The sequence below is a fragment of the Cyprinus carpio genome, chromosome A22, assembly GCF_018340385.1.
Source record: "Cyprinus carpio isolate SPL01 chromosome A22, ASM1834038v1, whole genome shotgun sequence".
Classification (NCBI taxonomy): Eukaryota; Metazoa; Chordata; class Actinopteri; order Cypriniformes; family Cyprinidae; genus Cyprinus; species Cyprinus carpio.
The window spans coordinates 12890313-12917834 of NC_056593.1; the positions used below are offsets into that span (position 1 = coordinate 12890313).

The 27522-nt window shown below is 39.2% G+C and overlaps 1 protein-coding gene and 1 long non-coding RNA gene across 3 annotated transcripts; both read right to left on the minus strand.

Annotated features, from left to right (window-relative positions):
* Positions 1 to 179: 179 nt before the first annotated feature.
* On the minus strand, positions 180 to 24805 carry LOC109106954 (sialoadhesin-like). Of its 2 annotated transcripts, XM_042711938.1 has the most exons (9): positions 24560 to 24805; positions 24320 to 24408; positions 23764 to 24102; positions 23453 to 23686; positions 8648 to 8965; positions 8364 to 8573; positions 8109 to 8196; positions 791 to 845; positions 207 to 679 (listed from the first exon to the last, which is right to left on the minus strand). In XM_042711938.1, exons 2-9 carry the CDS (start codon positions 24363 to 24365, stop codon positions 485 to 487), a joined length of 1485 nt encoding a protein of 494 aa, XP_042567872.1. In that variant the 5' UTR covers positions 24366 to 24408; positions 24560 to 24805; the 3' UTR covers positions 207 to 484. The 2 variants fall into 2 exon arrangements, with proteins under 2 accessions (XP_042567873.1, XP_042567872.1); XM_042711939.1 differs by lacking the exons at positions 23453 to 23686; positions 23764 to 24102; positions 24320 to 24408; positions 24560 to 24805 and adding exons at positions 10880 to 11110; positions 11188 to 11526; positions 11716 to 11932 and having other exon boundaries at positions 180 to 679.
* Positions 24806 to 26101: 1296 nt separating this feature from the next.
* LOC109112585 lies at positions 26102 to 26567 on the minus strand. The gene is made up of 3 exons (XR_006153188.1): positions 26388 to 26567; positions 26258 to 26311; positions 26102 to 26150 (listed from the first exon to the last, which is right to left on the minus strand). It is a non-coding gene; the product is annotated as an uncharacterized LOC109112585 (long non-coding RNA).
* Positions 26568 to 27522: the final 955 nt, after the last annotated feature.

Below are 27522 nucleotides of genomic sequence, written 5' to 3' on the forward strand. Positions count from 1 at the left end.
GTCAATTTGGGGCCAGATTATACTCACCAAGGCTGCATTTTTATGATCAAAAACACATTCAAAAACATTGAATTAATCAGAATTAAATTCTATTTAAAAATAGAATTAAAAAAATATTTTTATATATTTCATTATTTTCTGTAATGGCAAAGCTCCATTTTAAGCAGCGGAAACCATGATACAGTTTGCTTTTTCTGGGTTATTTAATGAACAGAAAAGTTTATTAAAGTTTATTAAAAGAAAAAATGAAAAAATGGAAAAGAAAAAAAATACATATATTATCTACAGGCTCCTATGAATCACACACCTCAACATTTTGTCCATAAATTTGAGTAAATTCTATAAAATTCCGTAAAACTATGCAAATATGCAGGACATTCATAGACATTTGATATGAGCAAAAGCTTGGTCACAATACAGCAGACAGCAACAGTTGGGTTGTTTAGTACTGTAGGTCTATTTTAAGCTGGGGCTTAGCTAAGGTTCAGCTGAACTTCAAAGCAGCATAATGAACATCATCTGTGGGTGAGTGTACCACAGTAGGAGCTGATGATGTGTTCTTTGTGTGAGACTGCTTGAAATTAATAGCTGAATATTGAATGTCCTGATCGTTCATGTGATCTTCTGTGGAAACCGTAGACAAGGCTGCAGTATTATCAAACAGCGCAGCAGAACCCGACTGAGAGTTTGGGCAGAAAAGATGACAGAAAACAAAATATCAGTGACCGAACACAAAATATATTTCAGCATGTGCATGTGAAATTAAATATGTTTGTCCAGATCCTCTCACCTGTACACTCCCGTTATTGTCCACATGTTGTTGAGATGAATTAGTCTTTCTCCTCTTTTAAAAGTTTAAAAGGTATCATGTCAAAAAAAAAAAAAAATTATGGATCTAAAAGACTGAAAGACTTCTTCCTCACAATCTAAACAGTCCACCAACTGAAACTAAGCTTCAAAACCAGCTCGTTCCAAAACCGCAACACATTGACCATCACCACCCATTCATTTACACAGCAGTGTCAACTTTCCGAAGCTCAGCACACACACATTCATGGTAAACCAATGAGGAAGAAGCAAGACAGATGGTATTATTTTAAAAGTCCCATTGCAGTCACTAGTTGTATCCCTTAAAAGTCACCTTTTTAAATTTTATTAAAAAAAAAAATCTTAAAATGGCATGAATGTAACTTTACACCATTCAGTGGCAGTTCTAGCTTGTATGGTGCCCTGGGTGAACCCCCTTTCGGTATAATTTTTATTAGCTGTTTGAATAACTGTGTAAAAGAAAGTGTAGCTTACAATGTTTTTAATAAACTGATCAAGTTAAATACAAATACATTCGTATTAAAATAATTTATGACATGGCCCCCATATCTGGTTTATGATGCGCGTTGGGTAAACATTAGGCAACTTTTAGCCTTATCCCGGACTTTGTTCACCCTCCGTATGCGTCTAAGTGAGAGAACTTTTCTCTGGGCGCACACCAAGGCCCGAGCAGATATTGACCCACGCGGTGACATGATATTGACGTGCCATGCAAATGAGCGGTAAAAACCTGATAGAGCATTTCATTTATTTATTTCTTTTTCTGGTGCAGGCACCTCATGCCACCCCTGGCAAGATGCCGCCCTGGGCGGATGCCCATGTCGCCCATGCCTAAATCCACCACTGACATCATTACCACATTGAGTATCCAGGAATATGCTACCTAGTTCCCGCCTTAACTCATTCGCACTAACTCGGACCTTCACAGTTTCAAAGTTAACAGAAGTAAATGCCATAGTAAACGCTACACAATGGCAATCTTGGATTAATAGTTATCACTATGTCATTCACTATTTTCGAGAATGAATTTGCAAGTGAATATATTCAAATTCTGAATGGATTACAGCCTAGAAAGACAAAGAGCGCTCCCCTTATAACCACCAAAAAGCTGTCACTCCTCTTAGTTAATCGCAATTTCATTAACGTTATAATCAAAGCGCAGTTAGTGTCTTATTTACATCGTGTCACTTGTTTTTTATAGTGAGAGGATCCGGGAGCGCACAGAACTCATCGCTGAACAGAACGTTTTAAGCGGCGAGTGGATTTTGACTAACTTAAGTGCTTCTGATTGGCCACTGCATTCAAGAAATCAACGGATATGTGTATGATTAGCTACATTACTCAATGCTTCAAAAAAAATTTGTAAATAGAAACCTTTTACCAGATATAAAAACCCCACCCTGCAAGTTGACAGGATTGGTTACATGCGGCAGGAAACAGGTGCTTCAAACAGACACTTTGGCACACCACAGTTTTAAGGAGAAAATACTCGCCTGATTGATGAAGTTGCACATGGTTTGTCTTTAAGCATATTAAAAATGCCAGACACACATGTAAACAACATATGAAGGTTTATCTTTGTGAGGTTTGGTTAGCAGTGACTGAAACGCAGCTTTACACACAACTGCCAGTCTACATGGAGAGGATCTTGAGACTCCAGTAGCTTCAAACACCTGTCTGCTGCTCAGCAGTGGCTTTTTTACAGCTGGCATTACAATACAGTTCATTTGTTTGACAGAAACGTTCCTTAATAAATCTTTAACTGACCAAGATCTTCTGTGCTCTAAGTCACTCACAAAACTTTTGACAGTTCAATAATTTCTATTAGCTTTTCGCAAAATATTGTTTGTTTTGATGCCTTTTGGAAGACATTGCATTGTTTCATACTTTTCATCTTCAGAAAGATCTTTCTACCTCACCATATTTCATGAGAACTGTGACTTGCTTAATACTGTGGAACAACCTCTTTAAGTAGGGTTTCTATTTACCTAAGAAGACCTGGCAAACTATTGACCAAACCTGTCTGAGATTGATACCAGTTATCTAAAAAGATGTGAAAAACAATACAAACATAAATCTGACTCTTTATTGTACCAAAATCCTATTGATATGTCACTTGCATAATAATTTGGAACGCAGTGTACAGATAGGCTCCTGCGGAAGCAGTCACTGCTGTGGCAGTGGGGAAATACAGATAAAGGCTCGTGCAGGAGCAGTCACTGCTGCGGCAGTGGGGAAATACAGATAAAGGCTCCTGCGGGAGCGGGCACTGCTGCGGCAGTGGGGAAATACAGATAGGCTCCTGTGGGAGTAGTCACTGCTGCGGCAGTGGGGAAATACAGAAAGGCTCCTGCAGGAGCAGTCACTGCTGCGGCAGTGGGGAAATACAGATGGGCTCCTGTGGCAGCAGTCACTGCTGCGGCAGTGGGGAAATACAGATAAAGGCTCCTGTGGGAGCAGTCATGCTGCGGCAGTGGGGAAATACAGATAGGCTCCTGTAGGAGTGGTCACTGCTGCGGCAGTGGGGAAATACATATAAAGGCTCCTGCGGGAGCGGGCACTGCTGCGGCAGTGGGGAAATACAGATAGGCTCCTATGGGAGCAGTCACTGCTGCGGCAGTGGAGAAATACAGATAAAGGCTCCTACGGGAGCAGTCACTGCTGCGGCAGTGGGGAAATACAGATAGGCTCCTGTGGGAGTAGTCACTGCTGTGGCAGTGGAGAAATACAGATAAAGGCTCCTGCGGGAGCGGGCACTGCTGCGGCAGTGGGGAAATACAGATAGGCTCCTATGGGAGCAGTCACTGCTGCGGCAGTGAGGAAATACAGATAAAGACTTGTGCGGAAGCAGTCACTGCTGCGGCAGTGGGGAAATACAGATAAAGGCTCCTGCGGGAGCGGGCACTGCTGCAGCAGTGGGGAAATACAGATAGGCTCCTGTGGGAGTAGTCACTGCTGCGGCAGTGGGGAAATACAGAAAGGCTACTGCGGGAGCAGTCACTGCTGTGGCAGTGGGGAAATACAGATGGGCTCCTGTGGGAGCAGTCACTGCTGCGGCAGTGGGGAAATACAGATGAAGGCTCCTGTGGGAGCAGTCACTGCTGTGGCAGTGGGGAAATACAGATAAAGGCTCCTGCGGGAGCAGTCCCTGCTGTGGCAGTGGGGAAACAGATGAATGCTCCTGCGGGAGAAGTCACTGCTGCGGCAGTGGGGAAGCAGATAAAGGCTCCTATGGGAGCAGTCACTACTATGGCAGTGGGGAAATACAGATAGGCTCCTGTGGGAGTAGTCACTGCTGCGGCAGTGGGGAAATAAAGATAGGCTCCTGTGGGAGTAGTCACTGCTGCGGCAGTGGGGAAATACAGAAAGGCTCCTGCGGGAGCAGTCATTGCTGCGGCAGTGGGGAAATACAGATAGGCTCCTGTGGGAGTAGTCACTGCTGCGGCAGTGGGGAAATACAGATAAAGGCTCCTGCGGGGCGGCAGTGGGGAAATACAGATAGGCTCCTGTGGGAGTAGTCACTGCTGCGGCAGTGGGGAAATACAGAAAGGATCCTGCGGGAGCAGTCACTGCTGCGGCAGTGGGGAAATAAAGATAAAGGCTCCTGCGGAAGCAGTCCCTGCTGCGGCAGTGGGGAAACAGATAAAGGCTCCTACGTGAGAAGTCACTGCTGCGGCAGTGGGGAGATACAGATAAAGGCTCCTGCGGGAACTGTCACTGCTGCAGCAGTGGGAAAATACAGATAGGCTCCTGCGGGAGCAGTCACTGCTGCGGCAGTGGGGAAACAGATAAAGGCTCCAACGGGAGCAGTCACTGCTGCAGCAGTGGGGAAATACAGATAAAGGCTCGTGCGGGAGCAGTCACTGCTGCGGCAGTGGGGAAATACAGATAGGCTCCTGTGGGAGTAGTCACTGCTGTGGCAGTGGGGAAATACAGATAGGCTCCTGTGGGAGTAGTCACTGCTGTGGCAATGGGGAAATACAGAAAGGCTCCTGCGGGAGCAATCACTGCTGCAGCAGTGGGGAATTACAGAAAAGGCTCCTGCGGGAGCAGGCACTGCTGTGGCAGTGGGGAAATATGGAAAAGCTCCTGTGGGAGCGGTGACTTCTGCAGCAGTGTGGGAATTAGTGTGGGAATTGGGTGAGGATGGTGCTGGTGGGGTTTATTGAGTGGGGATGGGCTGTTATAGATGGATTAGGTGATGTTAAAGGGGGTTAGCTATGGTGGGTCAGGAGTTCTAGTGAAAAGGGATAGACTGGCATTAAAGGGGTCGGCTGATGAGGGTTCGGTGAGCTTCTTTGATATGGAAGCGGTCTGACCGCATGTAGGTCTTGAAGGCCTCTGGCTTCTGACAAAATCTGTGTCTTGATGGTGCTGGCTACGGGGGGTGGTTCCGAGGCAAGAGTGTTTGGAGGGATGGGTAGAGGTGTGGCGGAAGATAGAGAGAAGGAAGGGCGAGCATGCAAGCGGGAGGAGGAAAGATAGCTGCCGGAACCGCTTGCGGAGGCGTGCTCACGCTTGGGAAAGCTCCAGGGGCAGAATAAGAAGATGAAAGAGAGGGGGAATGGCGGGCGTCGGGGCCTGCGCCATTAGCGGAGGCATGCTCACGCTTGAGACGGCTCGGGAGGTAATGCTGAAGAAAAAATGGGTGGGGAAGAGAGGGGGAATGGCGGGCGTCAAGGCCTGCGCCATTAGCGGAGACATGCTCACGCTAGAGATGGACGGTTGGGCTGCGGGCCATGGGTAGGGGGTTGGGAGTGGGATAAGGAAAAGGCTGTGGATGGGTCTGCACCACTAGCGGAGGCAGCCTCACGCTAGCTTCTGCTATGGGAGCTGGGAGCCACTAAAAAAAAACTGTTTCGAAGTAGCAGCAGGAAAGACTGAGATGTAAGGGCTTGTGTTGCAAGCGGAGGCAGCCTCACGCTTGCTTTAGCTGCCGTAGCTGTAGGCCACGGGAAGGGAGTAGGGTGTGTGACATCCTGAAGAACCTATGTAGCTTGTACCGCTAACGGAAGCAGCTTCACGCTAGTGACTGCTACGGGAGCTGTGGGCCGTTGAAAAGGAAAAGAGGTTAAATGTAACAGGAGGGAAGACTGAGATGTGGGGGCCAGTGTTGCAAGCGGAAACAGCTTCAAGCTTGCTTCAGCTGCTGTAGTTGTAGGCCGCAGGAAGGTGGAAGGGTTTTTGACTTTTGGCGGGGCAGGCTGGAATGCCTGGGTAGCCTGCAGTGTTGCCAACTTAGCCATTTTGTTGTTAGATTTGGCAATTCCTCAGGCCTTGTCCACAATAATACCTTTCGTTTGAAACGCATCTTTCTCTCCATTTGGCTTTGCGTCCACACGGAGACAGCGTTTTGTCAAGGAAAACTGAGCTTTTTGGAAACGCTGTCCAAAGTGGATAAGTTTGAAATGCTATTTTCGCATTGTAGTGTGGGCTTTGAAAACGATGACGCATGCTTAGTCATGTGACATAGTACCAATAGACATCTGATTATACCTATAATGTTAATTGTGCAGATACGTGCTATTCATTTCCATGCTGTTGCTAAGATATTTACTTGCACATTCTTCATAATACAGTCCTAAAAAGATGACAGAAAATTACTCACAATTGCTGTCCTTTTATCTGAAAAGAGAATGTGGCTTCTGCAGAAGCAGGCACTGCTGCAGCAGTGGTGAGTGAAGATACGGGCATCCTTTTATGTCAGGACGTAGTTTATCTTTTTTTTTTTAGCAACAAATGACCTGCCTTTTAGCAACTTAACCTAAAATTAATTTGCAACCCGGCCCGTGCGCTAGCGGAGGCAGCCTCACGCTAGCGTCTGATACTGGAGGCCCGGCTGTATATGACGCTGCGGCCGAAAGAGCCGCAGTGAAAGGTTGAGCCGAAGCGGGAAGCGAGTGAGGCTTTGCTGTGGTGAGATCTGGGGCGATCCCAGGCTCATTGATGGCCTGCCGCTATGACCTAGCACTTAAGGGGAGCCGGGTCTTTTGCGGGGTGATGGTGGTGTCGGGCAAGGCGAGTTCGGGGCTTTGCTTGATCTATTGGCCGATTTGGCGGCTGGAGTGGATTTAAGAGTGAGGTTGGCTGATTTGCAGGGTGACGAATAGATTGTAAATATCCGCTTTGTTAACCCTCCACGAAAACAGTGCGTCAGAATTAATCAGCATTTGCCTCAGGCTTAAATGCTGTCTACTTTCCGATTGGAGGAATTGTTGGTGCGGCCTAATGATATGAGGATGCCGGGGAAGTTGGAAGTTTCGGCAATAGAGGCGAGGTTAAGCCTCGGCGTCGGGGAAATCGTGTGGCTGGTCGAGCCGGGCGGAGGCCATGTTGGAGCCTGGGGCTCGGTGGCGATGACTGGCGGAGAAGGAGTGATCCTGGGGCTAGTGGATTGTTGCAGAGGATCCGAAAATGATCCGAAAATCCCGTGTATAGGTCTCGTTGTTTGGACGGGAAAAAATTGGGTCTGTTAAGGCAAAGGAACGAACCGAATGCTGAAAGACCAGAAATAATGAAGGGAAGGCTGCTTTGATTATTTATAGGGGTTCTCTCTTGTGCTGGTTGGATAGATAGTGTAATTACTGATGATGGACTGGCCATGTTAATTATCTGCACGTGCTCCTCCCAAAATTTGTTAATACAACATTACTCATTTTAATGTTAACTTTTTTTTTTAAAATATTTTGTTTTGAGTGGTTGTTTTGTGTAGTAGATAATTTATTTTTTTTTTTTCTCATAAGTTGTTTGTTTTATTTTTTTTCTTGTCACTTTGTGCTTAGAGAAATGTCCGCTTAGAAGACGAGCTAGGTGTGGGATCATATTTACCAGTTTAAATGAGTAAACATTATGAATGAAAGGTAACTGAGTTTCTTCAGGTTTCCTTAGCATTTTCATGTTATCTCTGTATGATGCCTAATAAAATATTGTTTATATGCACAGCTGCATACGGCATAGTATATGCACAGAATTTTCATTCATCCTGTCTGCTGCTTTTGTTTCCATCAGTGCTGTAAATTTTAACCACTTGGTGGATGGAAAAATAAGAACAATTTGAATAAGGTATCTGGAATTATTTGACTGTTTGATTCATAGTTTAAGTATTTCAAATGGATCACATAAACACACAATGTTTTTAACTATTTTCTGAGGGTTTCTTCCTTTTAGACTAGACGGTTACAAAAGTCAGTTTAAACATCATTGAAATTAGTTGTAGTGCACATCGCTAGTTTGCACAGAAGCCCTAATAACTGACACAATAGATGAAAACAAATTTTTACCTGTACCACAGGACTCCTATGAGTGCAAGAATCAGAAACACGAACAGTATGATTACAGTACTCAGTAAAGCGGTGTTCGACTCGATTTCTGGGAACAAAAACAAGAAACATGAAACACACTCAGATATACTCAAAGATAAAGAGAAATATACTTATAATATTAAATATTAAATAATATTACTAAATATTAGGTACTTAATCTGAACTCATCAAACATTTCACACTGAAGCACATGTATCATGAGAGATGTGTTACCTTCTACAGCACAGGAATACTGGTGAAGCTCTTCATTGCTGACTGAGTCCAGGTACAGCTTGTTGTCTTTAGTGAATCCATCTGTTACCTGTCGTCCGTTCTTGTACCAGATGTAAGTATGTTTGTAGTTCAGAGTGCATTTAGTTGAACAACTTAATGTCACTTCCTGTCCCTCTGATACAACAGATGGGCTCTTTTTCACCTGCGTATCTGAGAAAGAAAAAAAAACTATTAGAAATTATAAAGGGAACATTTTGAACAATCAGTTTATCATGATCAGTTACCTGTAACAGTAAGATTGACTCCAGGTGATCCAGAGTATTGGTCTAAGTCAGTGATGAACCTGAATCGATATTCTCCAGAGTCACTGATCTTGAGCTCTTTGATTCTCAGTTTGTTTCCCACATACTCCACACGACCAGCAAACTGATGCTCCTCACGCAGATCCCTGAAGCCCCCAGATGGGTAGTGCCAGAATGTTTTATATACAGTATGACCAGAGGGATGTGAGTATGTGCAGGAAATGTCTACTGTTGAGCCGACCAAAGCACAGACTCTTCTAGAGGTGTAAGTCACATCCCAGCAGACACTCTTAGAAATGCCTGAAAGAGACACAGATTACTGCTGTGAAACTCACAATTAAGGTCTATTCATGTCAAGATAAATGTTCAGTGTGAAAATGTAATGTGATAAACATTTTAATTTGACTCAATGGCTGTTATTGGGAGAGGGTTTCTTATCTCTTTCCCACCCATAGCAAAGAAGTAAAGTAGAGAAGTAAACTGTCCAAACAATAAGATTTGAGCTTTTGGTCACATAAATTTTTGGGTGAACCATCCCTTTATAGCACACTAAATCTCTATCACTGTTTAGGAACAATATCGAGGGTATGCAATGGAACACACCCACTTAGTGAGTGGAAGAACACCCTGCAACTTGGTTGGCACTAGTAGGAGAAACTGTGAAAACAGGAGGAAAACAAATGATTATCTGCTTAAATTAAAGGCAGTTGGACTCAACAGAGATCCTTATGACTTAAAGAACCAGTGATCCATTAAAATTGACATGTGGCCAAGAATAGGGTTTTCTGTCATTTACATGCACCTGATTTCAACACCAAAGTAATAATAAAACAAAGCCATGCAAAAGCCTTTACACTTACTCTGCTAGAAAACACTATAATACAATACAGCTAGAACTAAATCCAGATGATCACTTGTATCATCTTTATATACTGTATATCACCCAGCCCTAAAACTTGTTCACGGCATTAAAGAAATAACATTATGATTTTCTTTAAAGCTGCTTTGAAACTACCGGTATGTGTATTGTGGAGTGCTGTATTGTGGCAAAATCAAAGTGACATGAACAACAATCGATATTCTGGCTGTTTTTGACAGGTTCCTTGTCTTAAATTGCACACTAAGTCCTCATGGTCTTCCTCCAAGTCAATAATTTTGTGACGTAATGGCTCTATTAGACCAGGGTTCCTCAAATAGTTTTCGCTGGGGGCCGAATTCGGCCAACGATACCAAGCCAAGGGCTTATATATGTATATATGTATATATATATATATATATATATATATATATATATATCTATATATATATATATATATTATATATATTATTATTACGCTTATTATATTATTGTTGCTTTTGTTAAATAATCAAAAGATGGTCACAATATAAATATTCAGATTTTTTCCCCCAGTAGTCTGTTTTATTCAAACAATTATGAACATTTTTGCATTTAGATACAGAAGAACTTTGCCTGTTGAATATTAAAAACATATGAATAAACAAAAAATCTGGATCTCCATGTCTGCCATGCAAATCAACTGTTCCTGCTCATCTCCAGACTGGATCTCTTCTCTCCACTTTCCCTAATTGCAGATTCAATTATTCGATCTTTGTGAGTTATTATTTTTTTTATTATTTTTTTTTTTGGGGGTGATAATGTTGTAACGTGTTTTGTAAAAAGAAGTGGTGAGGCGAGGTGATAAGTATTTTTTTCTTACATGTTTTTGTCCTAACCACCCGCGACAGCAACACGTGACAATAAGCGACACAGAATTCTATTTCAGAAATGGATTTTATTTTCTGCGTAGTGATGGGAAGTTCGGATCATTTTACCGACTCGGACTTTTGAGTCTCGTTCAGCCGCGCTGCGCCACATCGAGTGTAGACAGAGTTCTATTGTATTTTGTTGCGTTGCTCCGCGCCGCTCGCTTCCGGTGTAGACACGATGTAAGTTAACGTCGCTTTCTGATGCTGCGTTTGAATTTTCATGCCACTTTATTTGAAATTAGCGCGGGCCAAACATTTTTCTCTCGCGGGCAGTCTATTGAGGAACCCTGATTTAGACACACGAATGCGGAAATTGCACATAATTTACATGACGAACATTAATCTTGGTATGAAAATACCTTTACATGTGTCCACATATATTCATGTGTGAACAAACACTGATATTATATTAGTGCTAATTCAATAAAAATATTAAATGTCACTCACACACAGGAGAGGAGGAGATAAGATCTGCAGTAAGAAAACATGAGTAACTGGCACCAGCTTCGGGTGAAACTTCAATGCTCCTGGAATGACCAAGATCTTCTACATATTGTCCATTTTTTTTCCAGTAGTAATTCTGAGGTCTGGACGTCAAATCACAGGAAGTCTCACAGGTCAGTTTTACTTTCTGATCTCTCTGGTCTGTAGATGCAGGATACATCCTCACCTGCAAGTCTAAATATAGAGTAAAAATTAATAAATCTTGACAAATGAAAACAGCTGAAGTGACCAGAATCTTGACTCAGTTTCACCTGTGGCTGTTAGACTGACGACCGCTGAGCTGAGATGTTTAACAACATTCTCCACGAACATGAGCTGATATTCTCCAGAGTCTCTCTCTCTCACGTCTGATATTGTGAGTGTTGAATGTTCTTTTGTGACTGTCTGCTCCACCCGTCCTGAGTAATCTGAGTCTAAAGTCAAATCTTCAGGTTCATTGTTTTTTCTCCAGTTTTTACTTTGTTTCTCGCTGAACCAGAACACAGTTTTGATGTTGGTGTCGTCATAAGAGCACTTCAACTGCACATTGGTTTCCCTCAGAGCACAAATGCTTTCACAGGTCACAGAGATGTGGTTCAATGATAGAGAGCCTAATTAAAAAAAAAAAGTAACACTGAAACCAAAAGGTTTTGCATTGATGGAGAGATTCTCCTCTGACAAACCAAGTGATTCACTATGAGAGCAGTGAGGCATCTCTCCTTAAAGTCTAAAATGTCTTTAGTCTGTGTTGGAACACATTTTGATGAAATAATTGCAATCTGTTGACACAATAATCTTACCTGAAATGTGTAGAAGTAGGATCACTGATGAGATTCTGAAGTCCATGCTTTAACTTTCAAAATAATTCACTTCTTGGTCTAGAGTAAAACAACAAGAACAACGTAGTGAGGCAAGCACACATTAATTTCAAGCCATTTATCACAATAGCTCCTACATTAATTTGTCTCAAGTTAAAACATGGGTAAAGAAATGTGGTGTCAGTGTCTGAAGTTTAGCAGGCAATCTGATGATCTTATTTCCTTCCTTTTTCTCCAGTCTTTTACCCACTTGTTGTTGGGCAACTGCAGTTAATCACTCACTTCTTGAGCATCTCTGTGTTTGGAACTTAACAGTTAATTTTTTAGATTTTACGTTTCCCAAACAGCTGAGTCAATGACAAATAAGCATAAATCTTGTTTAAAACATGTTTCAAATTTACAGAAATGCATTTGTTCATTGCATACGGTTTTGAAAAATGACTAGGCTTTAATGACTATTAAAGGTGACATATCATGAAAACCAGATTTTTCCAGATTTTAATTGCTATAATCAGGTCCCCGGTGCATCTACCAACCAAGGAAACGTGAAAAAGATCAACCCAGTAAATTTCATAACGTTACGGTTGAATCACTGATGGCAGATGGACTATTCTGATGATGCTTTTCATACTTTCCTGGACCTTGACACTGTTATTTACTTGGCCTCCCTGTTTTCATCCAAAATATCTTAAATTGTGTTCCAAAGATGAAAAAAGCTTTTACGGGTTTGGAAAGACATGGGGGTAAGTGATTAATGACAAAATTTTCATTTTGGGGTGGAGTATCTCTTTAATGATGTGTTCATGTCCCATAAAGGTGATGTCTGTTTGAAGAATGCCATTTGTGGTACTTTTCCACTGCGTGGTACGACTCGGCTGGGCATGGCTCAGTATAGTACGGCACAGCTTGGCTCGGCTCGGCACGGTTTGCATTTCCACTGCAGACTAGTATCGCTTTAGAGTGGGAGGGATTATTCACATGTCGTTATAGTTGCGCCGCCTCTACTGTCGCAACTCCTATAAAACTTTTTTTCATTCTGTGTCGCCCCATCAAGCTCTCACTGGGTCCGCTCCTCTGCTATCAACGAGAGGAATGTCTGTGCTTCCTCAACAGACAACGAAACTTCTTCGTCTGTTCAAGAAGCTCTTGTTTGATCTGCTCATCTATTATAAAGCAGAGGCTGTGCTGAGTTAAATATACTGTAGCAGTTCTTTTGTGTTTGTGTCACAAGTTCAGTGATCCAGGTAGTGGCGATTCTCTTCGGCCAATCCGTGATCAGCAGAGTTTACGGTACAGTTCACTTGGAACCTCAACCGAGGTGGTACTAAAAAAAGTACCAGGTACTGTACCCAGTGGAAAACCCCCCAAAAGTGAACCGTACTGAGCCGTACCATGCCGTACCATGCAGTGGAAAAGCTCCATTGATGGCATAGAAACCATATTACGTGAATTAATACTTTTTCATGGTTTTCTTCAATGTTTGAGGTTGAAAACCGCTGTACCTAAACACTACTTTTCATGCTTTTATGTTGGACTAATTTCAGTTACATTTACATCTTAGGCTATGTAGTTTTAAATTTTATTATTTATTTATATTAGATTTTTATTGTATTAACAACTAAGCTGTATGTGGACACTTTAAATAGTTTTTCAAATATACACAGGGAAGCAGGTTTGATAATAGTATTTCTTTCAGGTCCACTATCGTCAAAATGATTAAAGGGTTAGTTCACCCAAAAATGAAAATTAGCTTGTGTTTTACTCACCCTCGAAGCATCCTAAGTGTATATGACTTTCTTCTTTCAGACCAATCCAGTCGGAGAAAGCTTGCGCATTCATACTAATACATGCCGCAGACAGGTCTGGGGGGGTGAATAAAGCCCCGCTATAGCAAATCCATGTGTTTTTGTAAGAAAAATATCCATATTTCAAACGTAATAAACACTTTTTCTCTCACTTTCCGCTGACTGTCACACACTGAAGCAGTTTCCGGCGGATGACGCAGCAAAGTATGGCGCAGCGCATGTGCCTCTGAGATATGCTAGTCCTCGCGAGTTTAATTATAGGAGCAAAGGAAGCAAAGTTTCCTTACTTTAGCAAAGGAAGACCAGTCTTCTCTTGGTTTATATTGAAATCGTCAGACATTTTTTCTTTACAAATCCTCGGTTTGTACTTTTAATTCGTGACTGGCGTTTTGTTTTGTTCTCTCTCCGCATTCGTCACTAATCACGCAACACCACGCATCTTACGTCATCCGCCGGAGCAGCTTCAGTGCATGAAAGTCAGTGGAAGTGAGAGAAATGTGTTTATTACGTTTGAAATATGGATATTTTCTTGGGAACAAAAACACATGGATCCGCTACAGGGGGGCTTTATTCACCCCCCGAACCTGTCTGCGGCACGTTTTATTATGAATGAGCGAGTTTTATTTGACGACTTGTGGACTGTTCAAATGCAACACCCACTGACTGCAATGATAGAGCTTGGAATAGCCAGGACAATTTTTAATATAACTCTGACTGGATTCGTCTTAAAGAAGAAAGTCGTATAAACCTAGGATGCTTCGAGTGTGAGTAAAACACAAGCTAATTTCAAATTTTTGGGGGTGTGAACTAACCCTTTAAAACACTTTGCATACAGTGTGGATTGGCGGTATGGATCTGTTCTGTTCTGGGCAAAAACTAATAACCCCCAAACAAACCATAGGCTGTCAATATGTTACCACAAACTGATGACAAATCTAAAAAGGAGAAGCATATCCTTCTGAAATTGCAGAGGCTGGGGCAACATGGCCCTTACAGGAGGAGAGTCGCAGCAAAGAGGTGCTCATCTTTATAAGCAGCTGAGAAGAGCGGCATGCCCCTTTAATGCAGTACCTGAAAAGATTAAACAACAAGCATTTGGTCAATACCCAAAGATTACCCCAGATGACGTTGTTAGCATTTGAATAACAACCTTTAGTAGCGAAATTTACATACTGTGCGTTAAGTAAGCACCGATACACTAGATTGTTTTAAGCAACAAGCATGTTTCTGACTTTTACACAGCGTGTTGCAATAATAGTTGGATAAGATTAAAGAAACATAATTACCAATATTAGCTGAGCCTTAAGCAGCAAGCATGTTTCATAAATCAGATAGCCTTAAACAACAGCTTTAAAAACAAGCCTCTGCTGTGGTAAGTTTAACTGGGTATCAGCATGTCGAAATACAACCAATAGGCCTAAAGAAACAAATATGTTACTCAACAACTAGCAATATTTGTCAATATAGCACTTCATGAAGACATTCAGAGATGAGGGAGAAATATAGCCAGCTGTGATGTGGATACTTGATCCCCTTGATATCTTACTCCTTCCAGCAGGGAAGGCAGATCTCGTGATGCAGACACATTAGAACTTCAGTGATGATTTGAGGGCAAAGAGTCCATGTCAATGATATATGGCTGCGAGAAGCGGTGCTTGCTCGGGTCTTCCAATCTTGCATCTCATTTCAATCAACACGGTGAATTTGCGTTCAAGTTCATGAACTTGAATCTGGTGAGAAACCATGTGGGAAACAAACCCCTCTTACAAATTTCCTGATTTTACACTTACCATAGAGACAGAATTCGCCGTCTAAATTTGCTCCTGTGTACAGGATTTCATCCGTCTACTAATTTAATCTATGACTCAATGATTTTAATATTATTAGTGAAATATGCTCATATATTTAATTATGTTAATTAAGTTAATTATCAAAAGTCCGGGATTTTAAGTAAGGTCTGTTTGTATTTGACTTTGAGTTATTTTTGTACAACAAAAAATATTGTAAGGAAAATGTAAAAAATTTTTTAATGAAAATTACAAGACTCATGATTAATTTTTTACAGTGTGGGTAATCAAAAATTTTACACACATTTGAGGTCTTAACAGCATGTTGGTGTTGTCATAAGAGCACTTCAACTGCACATTGGTTTCCCTCAGAGCACAAATGTTTTTAAAGGTCATAGAGAGGCAGTTCGATATTAGAAAGCCTGATTTAAAAAAAAATTAATAATAATAATCCTCTGACAAATCCTCTCCTCTGACAAACCGAGTGATTCACTATGAGAGCATGAGGTATCTCTCCTTAAAGTCTTAAATGTCTTGGGCAACAGCAGTTTAACCACTCATTTCTTGAGCATCTCTATGTTTGGAACTTTCCGATTTATAGATTTTAAATTTCCCAATCAGCATGTTTCAAATGTACAGAAATGTGTTTGTTGATTTCATATGGTTTTGAAAAACCTTTACACCATTTTCAACAAAAGTAAAATGAATGACTCTAAAATGTGATGTAACTGTGACCATCAAAATATATATATATATTTCAATATATATATCCCCCCCCCCATTTCAATATCAGAATGATTAATAACATTCAGAAAAACAGTTCATTTGATTGTCCACAATATGATGGATATGCACTGAAAACCAGTAAACAATTTTTCAGACCTAATCTGAAACCTCAATATATTGAGTCGTGTGCATTTTAGTTACTAAATTAATATCCAACTTAAGCCTTAAAGGAATCTTATAAGATATAATGCTGCCTTCACACACTGTTGTAATTATCGTAAATATGAGTTTCCTAGTCAGAAATTGCACATGAACGGCCTCTCAAGTCATATTTTTAACTGGGACTGGTAACTGGGAAACTCTGAGATCATTTTGATACCCGAGTTTCTGAGTAGTTGGGCGGCTTATAAACTTTAAATATGGCAGAGGAGAGAAACATATCTTATAATATAAAGTTTTATTTGTTTTTCTCAAAATATATATTTTTTTTTTTTGTGATTTTGGTGTTGTGTATTTACGTATAAAAATAACCATTTGATGCATATTTTATGTATTGAACACAGCAAGAACAGAGAAAGTGTAGATTGCACAATGAATGTTCATATAGTTACCAATCAATGGGATGCTACATCTTATTCAAACCTGTTGGATCTTGTCTAAATATCTTCTATACCTTTTGGCTTAAGACTTTCCCAAGAAACAGGCAAGAATGAACTCATGAGTCATGAATGGGCCGTCCACCATGATTCCTGTTCTTTCCGACAGCAAAGCAAATGTGACAAACTCGTAATTACAACTTCAGAAGTGGGAAGTAGAAAGTTTCTGAAAGCACGTGAAGGCAGCATTAAAAGGACATTTTCATAAATACTGCTCAAGAAGTGACACACACACACACACACAACACACACACACACACACACAGGCTACTATAGGAGACTTTATGTAAAACAGCTTACAACTTCATTGTGTTCTTCCATTGTGACATCACCTAGCAACAGTCAGAACTGTCAGCAGCATCATCAGTCATACAGTGATGTCATAAACAGTGACACATCAATGACTGTTAGTCTGCATAATCAAGCAAATCTAAAACAAAACAAAATGATAGTCCAGGTTTTAGGTTTTTCCCCTCCATATGCTAAATGTAAGAAGAAAGTTTTATTCTCTTAATAAGCATACAAACTGGTTATTAAGCAGGATTTATGTTCTAATATTTTGGGCCCAAGCAATGCTGTGTACTGTTTTTAGTTGTTCAGGCCTTCAAGCAGGGCATCGAGTTTTGCAATCATGCATTAAGTATGTAATTAAAACAGTGTTTTATCTGACCGTAAAAATTGGTAAGGGTTTTGTGAGTTTTTCCCATGTTTTTTTTCAAAAGTAATAGTAGAAGTATCTTTTTTATATTATACTAAATGGTCAGTTTAAAATTTTTTTTTGGCTTTTAGTATGTATTGCACCTACATGTCTACTAACTTTCATTAGAGCGTTAGTAGAGTATTAATAGACTGGTAGGGTGAGGGTTAGAAATAAGTTGACATGTACTTGCAAAGTTACTTATATTCAGTAAAATGTCTGTTGGGAGACAGGACAACAAAGAGTTAGCAGATATTAAGCAAACAGTCTACTGATATACTCTGATGAAATTTATTAGACATGAAGGTGCAACACTACTTATTGTCAACAGAATGTTCAAAAGGTACCATCAAAATAAAGTGTTACCAAAGTATTAATGTGTCTGGAATGGGGAAGATCATTTGAATATAGTCCGTTTTTTTTCCAGTAGTAAATCTGAGGTCTGGATGTCAAATCACAGGTCAGTTCTAGTGTCTCATTTCTTGGGTTTGTAGATGAAGAATTAATCCTCACTTGCATGTCTGAATAGAGTAAAAATTAAGAAAACTTAATCACAGTAAACAACTGTACATGCAGGAAAACCCTAATATGGACAAAGGCATCTAGCGATTGCGGTAGCTGAGCTGAATAAAAAGCAGAAACATTGGTCTAGTCAAAAGTAAGCCAATCTACATTTTCTACTACGTAGTTGCCTAGTCACTGTTGTTTATTTCATGTGGTTTATGTGGCAATGACCAAGCATTGTTTTTACTGTGCACTACTATGCACTACTCTCCTGCTGATTTGATAATGGTGATTTCTGTCAGATGTGTGTGTGTGTGTGGTGTGGCCGCCGTGATTATGTTCTTATCGTTATGTTCTTAACACTATGATGACATACAGGCTTATGCTCTGATTAAACTGGTGTATTCAAGCAGGTGTAGTTGTGTTGGCCTATTTTGATAACTAATGCATTTTAGGCTAGGCTCACCCGATTTTGTCTGGGCTACGCTAGTGGTGTGGATGTTGTCATAAGAGCTCTTCAACTGCACATTGGTTTCCCCTTCGAGCACAAATATTCTTACAGGTCACAGAGATGCGGTTCCATGTTAGAGAGCCTGATTTAAAAAAGAAAAAGAAAAGTCTCCACTGCTAAAACAACATACTACCACAACAAAATTAACAATTGTTCTGACTCTCACACACTTTTCAAAACCTTCTCCTCTCTTCTTTGTCCAAAAACATCCGCAACAAGCAACTTTCATCTCTCTCTCTCACTAATTAATTCAAGTAAATGTTATAATTAATTCATTCAAATAAATGTGATCTTACCACACTATTTCATCTGTGTCTGATTTAAAGCAGGCAGAATGCTACAGCCATATAAACTGACGGAATAAATTTTTTTTACAGACAGAAAAATGTGCTTGACCATTAACGACCTTGGACCACAGATATTTCTGGCTGGATGAAGCACCATTACCTTCAGTGTGCTCAGCAAACCCAGATCACAACTTCTCTATACAGCTAGGTTCATCAACCATAAACTCCTTCAAGGATTAGCCAGGAATGCTAACGAGATAACTTTCTGGAAAATTACAGGTGCTTGGACCATTATTGGACCTTGGACCACAGATTACCTGCTTTCTGGCTGGATGAAGCACCATTACCTTCAACTCGTGGTCTCAGCAAACCCAGAACTTCATCACAACTTCTCTATACAGCTAGGTTCATCAACCATAACTCCTTCAAGGATAGCCAGGAACCTTGGAGTTGTGATTGATTATCAGTTAAGCTTCACAGACCATATTGTTACAACGGCCCAGTCCTGCAGATTTGCCTTATGCAACATTAGAAAGATTGGACCCTTCCTATCCGAGCAGGCCACACAACCCCTTGTACAAGCTCTTGTTCTCTCCAGACTGGACTATTGTAATGCTGTCTTGGCGGGCTTTCTGGCATGTACTATCAAGCCTCTGCAACTGATCCAGAATGCAGCAGCGAGATTGGTCTTTAACGAGTCGAAGAAAGCTCACGTCACACCTCTCTTCATCAGGTTGCACTGGATAACAATAGCTGCTTACATCAAATTCAACGAACTGATATTTGCCTACAAGACAACCACTGGTGCTGCACCAATATTTAAACTCACTAGTTCAGACTTATGAGCCCTCCAGAAGCTTGCGTTCTGCAAGTGAACGATGCCATCCTAAAGAGGCACAAAATCACTCTCACAAATGTTTTCCTTGACTTTTCCCAGCTGGTGGAATGACCTGCCTATCTCAGTTTTAGCAGCTGAGTCTTTAGCCATTATTTAAAAAACGTCTAAAGACACATCTTTTTCGCCAGCACCTGACCAATTAATTCTAGCACTTATCTATTCTATTAGCTCTAATTGATTAAAAACAACAACAACACCTTGCTATGTGTACTGTGCTAGACTAACTGAGACTTGTCACAGCACTTGTATATTGTTGCTCTCTCTTGTTGGTCTGATTGCTTCTAATGTTCTCTTCATTTGTAAGTCTCTTTGTATAAAATCATCTAAAAGATTAAATGTAAATTTAAAGAAATGCTTTTACAAAAGCGGTTTTCATTTTGAAAGTTTAGCTGGCAATCAGATGATCTTATTTCCTTCCTTTTTCTCTCCAATCTTTTACCCAATTGTTGTTGACCAATGGTGGTTTGCCAATTCTGTTTCAGTTGAGTCAATGATGAATTATGAAATCCAGTATAAAACTGTCAGACTCTGTTCCATGTTGTGTGTGTGTTTTCACTCTGTGACCCAGTTTTCGTCCTCATGTTGATTATTAATTTGATTCCAGGTGTGTCTCCTTGGTCCCTCGTTATCCTGTGTTTAAAAGCCCCAGTCCTTTCAATTAGTGTTTGTCGGTTCTTAAATGTCATTCCTCGGTTCGTATCTCTTTGTTGATGGAATTAAACTCTATGGAAGTATTCTCCTGTATCTCCTCGCTCCTTTCTTCAAGTGAATTGTGACAAACGTGTTTAAATTTTACAGAAATACATTTATTGATTTCATACGGTTTTGGAAAATCATTACACCACTGTCAGCAAAGTTAATTTAATGACTCTAAAATGGGATGTAACTAACAAAAAATATACAATTTCTCTTATATTTGAAGTGATTTATTGACCATCACACACATTAGTGTCTGCCAGGGTCCTCTATGATACTAATATATATATATGTATATTTTTAATTGTTTTACTCAAATGTTAAGTAGTGAAGCAGTTTTATTTTTTTTATTTTATTATTTTATTTATTTTTTTGAAAGATATAGCAGTAAAGGATAGAGCAACGTGACTTTAGGAATTGCTTTTTCTTTTATCAGATTTTTTTTTTTTTTAATGCTCATGACAAAATAGGTACACTCATGTCATTGTAGTGTAAATGATAATACTTTTTGGTATTTTTGTGTTCAAGTGCATGATGGAAGATTGACACAATATGATAAAACAGAAAAAAAAAGAAAAAAAACTGCTCATCTGATTGTGGACAATATGATGGTGACCAGTTAACATTTACCAGACCTTTAAACATTTAAATTTCACACCTTCTACTATTACTATATTAGAACAAAATCTTTTTAATAACCAGTTTGTCTGCTTATTAAATGATGTCTGAGCATCATTATTGTGGGTTACAGTTCATCCACATTTTTATATAAAATAAAATTTGCACTTATACAGAAATAAAGAAATCATAAAATATTATACACAAAAGTTGTACCACTTTGGATTTTAAGGGATATTTAAAGAGTTTTTTTTAGCTAAACCCAGGACTATAGTTTTGTTTTTTTTGGATTTGTTTGATTATGCAGACTAGACAATAAATGATATGTCTCTGTCTATGACATCACTGTATCTCTGATGTTGCTACTGACAGTCCTGACTGTTGCTAGGTGATGATGTCACAATGGAAGAACACAGTGACATCACTCTGATTGACAGACAGCAGATGTAGATGAAAGACATCTGGAACATCAGAATCTGAGACAGATGAAGAGCAAGACATTAAACACATTTACAACAATGTTGTTGCCTTTGCATCTCTTATATCAAAAGTAGATTAAATATGATATCTACATAATTTCTTACCTTCACTTTTGTTTTCAGCTTAGTTTTGAATTGAGATGCATTCTGATGAAAAACCTATTGAATCATAATGGACTCTCTTATCACCTGAATTCATTTAATTATTCATCATGCAATTATATATTTTACTCACCACATCCACAGAGCCGCTATTATGAAAAACTGAGGTAAAAACACAAGCAGAGTGACTGTATAATGACTGAACGCTGTGCTGTCCACTGGATCTTCACAACACAAAGAAGTGAATTATGACTATCAGAGAAACCACCTGAACTCATCAAATATTTCACACTGAAGCACATGTATCATGAGAGATGTGTTACCTTCTACAGCACAGGAATACTGGTGAAGCTCTTCATTGCTGACTGAGTCCAGGTACAGCTTGTTGTCTTTAGTGAATCCATCTGTTACCTGTCGTCCGTTCTTGTACCAGATGTAAGTATGTTTGTAGTTCAGAGTGCATTTAGTTGAACAGATTAATGTCACTTCCTGTCTCTCTGATACAACAGATGGGATTATTTTCATCTGCGCATCTGAAATACAAAAGCCTATTAGAAATTTTACAGAAATAATTTTGAACAATCAGTTTATCATGATCAGTTACCTGTAAACAGTAAGATTGACTCCAGGTGATCCAGAGTATTGGTTTAAGTCAGTGATGATCCTGAATAGATATTCTCCAGAGTCACTGATCTTGAGCTCTTTGATTCTCAGTTTGTTTCCCACATACTCCACACGACCAGCAAACTGATGCTCCTCACGCATATCCTTGAAGCCCCCAGATGGGTAGTGCCAGAATGTTTTATTTACAGTATAACCAGAGGGAAGTGAATATGTGCAGGAAATGTCTACTGTTGAGCCGACCAAAGCACAGACTCTTCTAGAGGTGTAAGTCACATCCCAGCAGCCACTCTTAGAATTGCCTGAAAGAGACACAGATTACTGCTGTGAAACTCATAATGAAGGTCTGTTCACGTCAAGATGAATATTTGTCATAAAAAATCATTGTTAATAGGAAACAGGTTCTGATCTTTTTCTCGCCCATCGCACTACAAAGTAAACTGTCTAACCAATAAGAATTGCTGTTTTGGTCACATAAATGGCTTCATAAAACTACAACTTGGTGCCAGTCACACAGATATTTTACTGGGCCTGAGCAAATACCCACATTTGTGGCCTTGGCCACTTGAGAGAGAGTGTACATGAGACAGGAAGTAGGTGCACAAGACAAGCCAAGTTTCCTTAACGCACACTAAATCCACACTGTCTCTAGTGGTGTTTCAGATTAAGCGTATCCCAACATTAATAAATTTCAGGATCTCATGTGCCTTGAAATCACTAGAATGAGGAAACCTTTTCAGTGCAAGTTACACTGATTGGACATTACATATAATTTGGTAGAAAAAAAAAATCATTATTGCACATTTTATTGGTACGGAGATGAATATGTGTAGTTTGTAAAACATTTACAACTGATTTTTAATCACTTCTTTAGAAGCATCACAATTACTAAATTGTAATCTGTAATTACATATGGACACATTGTACAGACATTTTGAAGTGAAAAGTATTTGAAGTCAAAATGTGTAAATAAAGCTATCTAAAATGCAATTTTACAACACTGATGTAAGTGTTACGCACACTTAAAAGGCCATTTGAACACTTGGGAAAAGCACATGAAAGACATCATGTAACTAGTGGTCAAGTGCAAAGACTGCAAGTGTGGGGTATTGGGACAGGCCCCCTGTCTTAAATGGCATACTATATCCTCACGGTCTTCCTCCGAGTTTGTATTTATGTGACAAAATGGGACTTGAACAGACAAATCACATGCAGAAATCGCGCATAATTTTCATGACGAACATTAGTCTTGGTATGAAAAATACCTTTAAATGTGTCCTCATATACTCATGTGAACAAACACTGATATTAAAAATATTAAATGTCACTCACACACAGGAGAGGAGGAGTTCATAAGATCTTCAATAAGAAAACATGAGTAACTGTCAGCAGCCTCCGGTGAAACTTCAATGCTCCTGGAATGACCAAGATCTTCTACATATTGTCCTTTTTTTTTCCAGTAGTAATTCTGAGGTCTGGACGTCAAATCACAGGAAGTCTCACAGGTCAGTTTTACTTTCTGATCTCTCTGGTCTGTAGATGCAGGATTCATCCTCACCTGCAGGTCTAAATATAGAGTAAAAATTAATAAATCTTGACAAATGAAAACAGCTGAAGTGACCAGAATCTTGACTCAGTTTCACCTGTGACTGTTAGACTGACGGCCGCTGAGCTGAGATGTTTAACAACATTCTCCACGAACATTAGTTGATATTCTCCAGAGTCTCTCTCTCTCACGTCTGATATTGTGAGTTCTGCTTCATATTTACCAATGATCTGCTCCACCCGTCCTGAGTAATCTGAGTCTAAAGTCAAATCTTCAGGTTCATTGTTTCTTCTCCAGTTTGTACTTTGTTTTTCACTGAACCAGAACGCAGTTTTGGTGTGGATGTTGTCATAAGAGCACTTCAACTGCACATTGGTTTCTCTCCGAGCACAAATATTCTTACATATCACAGAGATGCGGTTCAATGTTAGAGAGCCTGATTTTTTTAAAAAATGAAAAGAAAGAAAAGAAAAGAAAAGAAAAGAAAAGAAAAGAAACAAACAATGAGACCATAATGTTGGCACTGAAGACAAACAAACTTTCACAGTCACTGTGAGAGCAGTGAGGGAACTCTCTCCTTCTTGTGTAAATATATTTAGTCTGTGTTGGAATTTTGATAAATTTATATTGATCCATTAACACAATAATCTTACCTGAAATGTTTAGAAGTAGGATCACTGATGTGATTCTGAAGTCCATGATTTAACTTTCAAAATAATTCACTTGTTTGTCAAGATTAATACTGATAATAATAAAACACAAATTAATTTAAAATCATTTAACCAATAGCTCCAGTATTTAAAGTGATACTTAGTTAAGTAAATGTTCATTTGACATGTTTCTTAAAATAAAAGTAAATTAGTGATTTACATTAAAATATCACGTATACTTACATGATTTATCCTGCTTTCAAGGAAGTGCTTTTACAGAAGTCATGTTAATTTGTGAAGTTTAGTAGGCGAACACATGATCTTATTTCCTTCATCTCCAATCATTTACACAATTGTTGTTGACCAATGGTGGTTTGCCAATCAGTTGAGTCAATGATGAATTATGAAATCCAGTATAAAACTGTCAGACTCTGTTCCATGTTGTGTGTGTGTTTTCACTCTGTGACCCAGTTTTCATCCTCATGTTGATTATTAATTTGATTCCAGGTGTGTCTCCTTAGTCCCTCGTTATCCTGTGTTTAAAAGTGTGTGTTCTTTCAATTAGTGTTTGTCGGTTCTTAAACCTCATTCCTCAGTTCCTGTGTTTGTATCTCTTTGTTGATATATGGTTTAGAAAATCATTACACCACTTTCAGCAAAAGTTAATTTAATGACTCCAAAATGTGAAGTAACTATAACAATAAAAAATAACCAATTATTTCTGATATTTGAAGTGATTTATTGACCATCACACACAGTCATTAGTTTCTGCCAGGGTCCTCTCTATGATACAATTATTATTATTTTTTTTTCCTTAAATGTTAAGTAGTAGTGAAGCAGTTTTGATAGTTTTTTTTTTTTTTTAAGATATAGCAGTAAAGGATAGAGCAATGTGACTTTTGGAATTGCTTTTTATTCATTATATCAGAATGGTTAGTTTTTTTTGTTTGTTTTTTTAATGCTCATGACAAAAAAGGTACACTCATGTCATTGTAGTGTAAATGATAATACTTTTTGGTATTTTTGTGTTCAAGTGCATGATGGAAGATTGACACAATATGATAAAACAGGGAAGAACAAAAAAAACTGCTCATCTGATTGTACACAATATGATGGTGACCAGTTAACATTTACCAGACCTTATCTTAAAGTTCACACCTTCTACTATTACTTAAAAAAACAAAAACAAAAAAAAAAAAACAGGAAAACCCACAGAGCAATTACTAATGCCAATTAAAAACCATCCTTTCCTTTTTAATAAACGTATTAATTTCACGGTCAGATAAAACACCATTGTAATATGTACTTTATGCATTATTGATATCTGAATAAACTAAAATAGGAAACAGAATTGCTTGGGCCCCAAATATTAGAACAAATCCTTTTTAATAACCAGTTTGTCTGCTTATTAAATTGTTTTATTGATTTTTCTGTGCATCATTATTGTGGTTACATTTCATCCATTGATATATAAAATAAAATTTGCACTTATACAGAAATAAAGAAATCATAAGATATTATACACAAAAGTTGCACCACTTTATTAAAGGACATTAAGGGATATTTAAAGAAAAAGTTTTTTTTTTACATTTAACAATTGGAGAATTTTTTTTTAGCTAAACCCAGGACTATAGTTTTGTTTTGGATTTGTTTGATTATGCAGACTAGACAATAAATGATATGTCACTGTCTATGACATCACTGTATCTCTGATGTTGCTACTGACAGTCCTGACTGTTGCTAGGTGATGATGTCACAATGGAATGTCACAACAGTGAACACAGTGACATCACTCTGATGGACAGACAGCAGATGTAGATGAAGACATCAGAATCTGAGACAGACGAAGAGAAAGACATTACACGTATTTACAACAATGTTGTTGCCTTTGCATCTCTTATATCAAAGTAGATTAAATATGATATCTACATAATTTCTTACCTTCACTTTTGTTTTCAGTTTAGTTTTAAATTGAGATGCATTCTGATGAAAAACCTTATGTATCATAATGGACTCTCTTATCACCTGAATTCATTTAATTATTCATCATGCAATTACATATTTTACTCACCACATCCACAGAGCTGCTATTATGAGAAACTGAGGTAAAAACACCAGCAGAGTGACTGTATAATGACTGAACGCTGTGCTGTCCACTGGATCTTCACAACACAAAGAAGTGAATCATGACTATCAGAGAAACCACCTGAACTCATCAAACATTTCACACTGAAGCACATGTATCATGACAGATGTGTCACCTCCTCTACAGCACAGGAATACTGGTGAAGCTCTTCATCACTGACTGAGTCCAGGTACAGCTTGTTGTCTTTAGTGAATCCATCTGTTACCTGCCGTCCGTTCTTGTACCAGATGTAAGTATGTTTGTCATTTAGAGTGCATTTAGTTGAACAGATTAATGTCACTTCCTGTCCCTCTGATACAACAGATGGGCTGCTTTACACCTGCGTATCTGAGAGAGAGAGAGAGAGAAAAAAAAAACTATTAGAAGTTATAAAATGAACCTGAATCGATAATCTCCAGAGTCACTGATCTTGAGCTCTTTGATTCTCAGTTTGTTCCCCACATACTCCACACGACCAGCAAACTGATGCTCCTCACGCAGATCCTTGAAGCCCCCAGATGGGTAGTGCCAGGATGTTTTATATACAGTATAACCAGAGGGAAGTGAATATGTGCAGGAAATGTCTACTGTTGAGCCGACCAAAGCACAGACTCTTCTAGATGTGTAAGTCACATCCCAGCAGCCACTCTTAGAAATGCCTGAAAGAGACACAGATTACTGCTGTGAAACTCATAATGAAGGTCTGTTCACGTCAAGATGAATATTTGTCATAAAAAATCATTGTTAATAGGAAACAGGTTCTGATCTTTTTCTCGCCCATCGCACTACAAAGTAAACTGTCTAACCAATAAGAATTGCTGTTTTGGTCACATAAATGGCTTCATAAAACTACAAGTTGGTGCCAGTCACACACAGATTTTTTACTGGGCCTGAGCAAATACCCACATTTGTGGCCTTGGCCACTTGAGAGAGAGTGTACATGAGACAGGAAGTAGGTGCACAAGACCATCCCAAGTTGGAAAAAAGCCAAGTTCCCTTAACGCACACTAAATCCACACCGTCTCTAGTGGTGTTTCAGATTAAGCGTATCCCAACATTAATAAATTTCAGGATCTCATGT

Coding starts and splice junctions, on each gene's coding strand:
- LOC109106954 (XM_042711938.1), bottom strand. CDS start 24,365: ATGGACTTCAGAATCACATCAGTGATCCTACTTCTAAACATTTCAG. Junction 8,966..23,452: donor GAACTCCTCCTCTCCTGTGT/GTGAGTGACATT, acceptor TGTCTCTTTCAG/GCATTTCTAAGAGTGTCTGC. Junction 8,197..8,363: donor GTATTCCTGTGCTGTAGAAG/GTAACACATCTC, acceptor TTTTGTTCCCAG/AAATCGAGTCGAACACCGCT.